This window comes from Mus caroli, chromosome 7 (assembly GCF_900094665.2).
Source record: "Mus caroli chromosome 7, CAROLI_EIJ_v1.1, whole genome shotgun sequence".
Taxonomy (NCBI): domain Eukaryota; kingdom Metazoa; phylum Chordata; class Mammalia; order Rodentia; family Muridae; genus Mus; species Mus caroli.
In genome coordinates this window covers 143415274-143419815 of record NC_034576.1, presented here as the reverse complement: position 1 = coordinate 143419815, position 4542 = coordinate 143415274, and the positions used below count along the sequence as shown (strand labels likewise).

At 58.2% G+C, this 4542-nt stretch overlaps 1 protein-coding gene across 4 annotated transcripts; it reads right to left on the bottom strand.

Annotated features, from left to right (window-relative positions):
* Nucleotides 1-531: 531 nt before the first annotated feature.
* Nucleotides 532-3683, bottom strand: Rassf7 (Ras association domain family member 7). 4 transcript variants are annotated; one of them, XM_021167649.2, is made up of 7 exons: nt 3552-3683; nt 3258-3361; nt 2344-2474; nt 1484-2196; nt 1179-1310; nt 1019-1097; nt 532-915 (listed from the first exon to the last, which is right to left on the bottom strand). In XM_021167649.2, exons 3-7 carry the CDS (start codon nt 2465-2467, stop codon nt 884-886), a joined length of 1080 nt encoding a protein of 359 aa, XP_021023308.1. In that variant the 5' UTR covers nt 2468-2474; nt 3258-3361; nt 3552-3683; the 3' UTR covers nt 532-883. The 4 variants fall into 4 exon arrangements, with proteins under 4 accessions (XP_021023308.1, XP_021023306.1, XP_029334966.1 ...); XM_021167647.2 differs by lacking the exon at nt 3258-3361 and having other exon boundaries at nt 3552-3625; XM_029479106.1 differs by lacking the exons at nt 3258-3361; nt 3552-3683 and adding an exon at nt 3087-3239.
* Nucleotides 3684-4542: the final 859 nt, after the last annotated feature.

The following is a 4542-nucleotide window of genomic DNA, read 5'->3' as shown; positions in this document are numbered from 1 at the left end:
GCTCAAGAGCCAGAGTAGAAGTGAGCGGACTGTGGAAGCATCCTTGCCCCAATGTCAAACCTGGAGGCTAACAATCAGGCTTCATACTCACCCTAAGAGAGGGACAGCCCTACCCATTCAATGTCCATATCTACCTTGGGGCTAACAAAGTTTTCTAGGGAAAATTCCCTGGGCCTAGCCAACCCAGAAGTCACAAAGTTGACCTAGGAGTTCAGGACTCGCCCCCACAAGTTCTCAGCAAACCTGATGGGCAGGTCTGGCTTGTCCTGGCATCCTCAGTTCCTGATGCTGGTGGCACACGGGCCAAACAAGGAAAGCCAGGGAAGAAGGGTCCGGATAAAAAAAAAACCCAGGCCAGGGCTGAGCTGGCACGCCTCACCAGGCTAGGGGGTGACAGATAAACATCCCTAGGAACACTCACAGCATAGGTCTCTGGGAGCTACAGTGCTTTCTCGAGAACCCAGCAGTAGCCACATGGGCCTCAGGTTCTGAACTGCAGACAGTGCAGTGCAACCTCAGGACACACTGAAGCACCTTTGGAAGGTAATTTATTGAGGTTGTCAGGACGGGGAAGGCAGCACACATACAGTGGAGTACACAGCAGGCACACACAGGATGAATACACTGGCCATGCTTCTCTCCATGCCTTTGGGGCCTGCTAAGTTCTGAACTGTACCCATTTATTACTTCTTCAGAGGACTTGGGAGATTTGAAAGAGACTAGAATAACAGTTGCCAGCACTCCTCCCGCCCTGAAGCAGAAACCGCAGGACATCTTAGCTTTAGGGAAAGAGTCCTGTGATCATACTCTCCTGCTATCCAGGCGGCTCATCCCAGCTGTGCCGGCTCTTCTGTCTTCATGACCCCTACTTGGGCAGGAACTGCTACCTCCAGGAGCTCTGCCTCATGGGGGGAACTGTGAGAAAGACACAGGCTGAATGGGCTGAGACCAGAGCTGGGCCCTTCCCATGGATGGGGTGGGGTGTGTGGTGGAAATGGGGGTAGGGAGAGAAACATACCCTCGGGACTCAGGCTGGACACTAGGATGTGGCTCTGGGGGACTCCCTGGAGTTCTTCTCTATTTGGAGACAGAAGGTCCTGTGGGGAAAGCAGGTCAGCTGAGATAGATCTGGGGGGGAGGGTAGCCCCCCCCCCACCTCTTCCCAGAATTACTCTGACCTGTGTGCTGGGGATGGTTCTATCCAGCTGTGGAGGTGGTGGTGGCAATGCAGCCCCTGTCTGCTGGATGAACTGTTGCAGGTTGCACTGACGGAGTTCCCTGTTCAGCTCCTCCAGCTCCTGAGCCTGGGCCTGGGGGTACAGAGGATCTTCAGGGACAAGGCCACAACCTTCTTTTCCATATACAGTATGCTCCCTGGTCTGATTCTCTAACAGATCCCCAAACTGCCTGTGCAGCAGGTGGAGAGTTGAGACTGGCTGTGTAGCAGGTAGCGAAGTTGACAGGGGTCCAGATCTGGGCTCACCTGCAGAGCGTGCTCAGCAGCCTCCAGAGCCTGGCTCACCAAGGCCAAGGTGCCCTGCATCTCCAGACTATGCCGCTCCTGGGTGGCTAGGTCCTGGCGTAGGCGCTCAGCAGCAGACGCTGTGGCTGAAGGAGGACCAGGGGCCTCAGCAGCCAGTCGAAGCTCTGCCTCCAGGGCACAGGCCTGGGCATCCAGGGCCTCCAGCCGGGCAGCATGCTCAGCAGTAGCTGCACTCAGTGCTTGCAGGCGTGCCTGTCCCTCGCGCTCCCTGGCTTGTTCTCGTTGCAGTTCTTGCTCCCAGAAGGCCTCATGGCCTAGCTCCTCAGTGTTCCTCTGTATCCTGAGTTCTAGGTCTTGCAGGTCTGCAAAGCCATCTGGTATGGGTCCTACCAGGGCTGCAGGCTCAGGAATAGATGGGCTGGGGACCGGCTTGGGACATCTAAAGTTGAAGGTCAGTGCTTTGCGTGGCTCACGGCCTGGTATTGCCGATGGCTTTGGGGGAAGGCTGGCTCGAACTGGGCATCGTTCTGGGGGTGGACAGTTGTCTGAGGAGGGCCTCCCAGACAGGCTAGGCCCTGTCCGCCTCAGGATAAACTGAACATCATTGGCAAACTGTCCACAGGTGGCCTGGGCTCCCACTGGACACTCCTGCGGCAGCAGCTGTCGTTCCTTCTCCCTAAGACGCTGGACAAGGACAAATCGACCTGTCTGGCCTGTGGAGGAGAGACGGGTTCAGCCTATGTCCCCCCTCTATCTACTGGCTTGAAGAACAGAGCAATCAACCCCACCCTCCATGAAAGGGAAGATGCTGTTAGACCATAGTCCCACCAGTTTGGTTTCCTTGTCCCCAAGAAACTCACCTATAGCTTGGGCCAGCGCAATGACCACTTCTTGGCAGGTGGTCTGTTCTGAGACCCCACAGACCACCCTCTGGATGCCGTCCACCCAGACCTTCAGCTCCATGGCCACAAGCTCCAAGACCATCCCTGTCCTGTGGGGAGGGCACAGGCCATGAGATCAGGTCAGGTCTCCCTCTACCAAAGCCTGGCCCTCTTCTCTTGGCTTGCCACAACAACTGGCTCAGGACTGTGGCCCTTCAGCCCTGCCCTCCTGTGCCCAGCCCCACCCGCAGGCCACACATTCCTGGAGTGGCTGGGGAACTAGTTTGGCCCTCATGAGCATTTTGAGGCGTCCCCTCCTTCACCAGCCTTCTCTTGTCCCACCCACCCCACTCCAGGAACAGGGTGAATCATTAACCAGGTCCAGGTTTTCCTGTCCCCCGGTCACCTGGCTCAAAGGCCACTACCCTTTTCACGCGGGCGACCGTCCCCAGGCACCTAGTAATGACTATATGCAAATACAACGCCGCCGTCCTCTGTCATGGAAACGCCCCCCCCAGGGAGGGTACAGTCTTGGGCCTGGGAGAAGCTGAGAGTCACAACTCAGACAGACCTCCATCTCCGAACCGACCCCAGACCTGAGGAGCGCCCTCTGCCCCACGCCAGTCCCCGGCCCGCCTCTGCAGTCCCTCCCGTCCAGCCAGTGCTCTGGGTTCTGGTGGTCCCGCCCCACTGGGGGCGGGGGTGGGCACAGCCCGGCTCACGGCTGATCCCCGGCTGCGCGGGATCCAGACGTCCCACTCCGCAGCGGACAGACGCAGGTGCAGCACGGCCACCACACGTCCCTTCACCCAGATTCGCTTCTCCTCGGTCGAAGACGGCTCCCTGATGCCGCGCCCAGTGCTCAGGAGTCTCGAGAACCTGGCACAGCTCACCTGGGTACTTGCTGGCCTCCGGGACTTAGGCGCTTCGGTGCCGCCTCAACCTGCTGTCCCAGCGCCGCGGCGCGCCCAACCTCACGGCCTCATTGGCTCCCGGTCTTCACGCCCCGCCCCACAGCACCCCATTAGCTCGGAGGCGTGTGCCTCCCGCCCCATACCCACTCCCATTGGCGACCCTTCTCCCACCACGCCCCATTGGCTCGTTACTCGGTCCCGCCCCGGAGGCAACCAGGTGTGGGCGGGGCCCTGAGTAGGTAGTGGCCGGACGGAGTCGCCCCAGATGCTCACCTCTGTTGATCAATGCGGAAGCGCGTCTGCTGCTGCGTTAGCTCTGGGCTGATTGGCCCAAGTGAGGTGTGCTCCCAGCTAAGACTTCCTCAGCAGACTTTCAAAGTGCTGGTCTCCGCCCACAGAGAGGGCTCCTGACTGGAATCCTGCAACCCTGACGTGCACCCCATCTCAACAATCGCTCTAGGCCTTTTCAGCCCTGCTCCCTTAGGAATCTGTGGCTGAGGACACCGGGAAGGAAGGCCATGAACACCCCCGCCCACCTCGTTCCATTCCGGGCTGCTACCCGAGGGAGGTGGAGTTTAGTGGGCCCTGCACCCTGGTGGGGGAGGGGGTCGTCCCTGAGGCTGACTGGGACAAAGACCCTGGGATCTTTGTTTGAAGCTCCATCCTCTCCCCTCCCCCAATGGATCCAGCGTCCTCCACAGCAGTCCTCCTCTCCCTGAAGCGGGGGCCCTGCTTCTATGGCTTCTCTGCTGTCCTGGTGGGCTAAATCAAGGCAGACCAGCCTTGCTCTGCCCCATCGCAATGCTGTGGGAGGAGGTTCCCAAGCCCTTGTGGCCATAAGGAAGCAGATGGAAGTATGAGGCTGTGTAAGAGACAAGGTAGAAGGAACCTTCTGGGCCTCACTTCCGATCTGAGGCAGAAGCAAGGTCCTTCAGGGTTCACTAGTGGAACTACCATTGGGGAGAGCCCAGAGGTGTGGAGATAGACACAGGAAGATAAGACTTCCAAGAGTTAGGTAGAAGGCTATCAGACACAGCTTCACTTGTTGGCTAGAGTTAGCACAGCCTCTCCAGTCTCTTATCACCATCCTTGACTGCCCCTTAAATCAGCTCACCTCCCTAGGACCATTTACATACTCAAGACACCTATACATACTTTCTCTCTCTCTCTCTCTCTCTCTCTCTCTCTCTCTCTCTCTCTCTCTCTCACACACACACACACACACACACACACACACACACACTGAATTTACTCATAGGACACC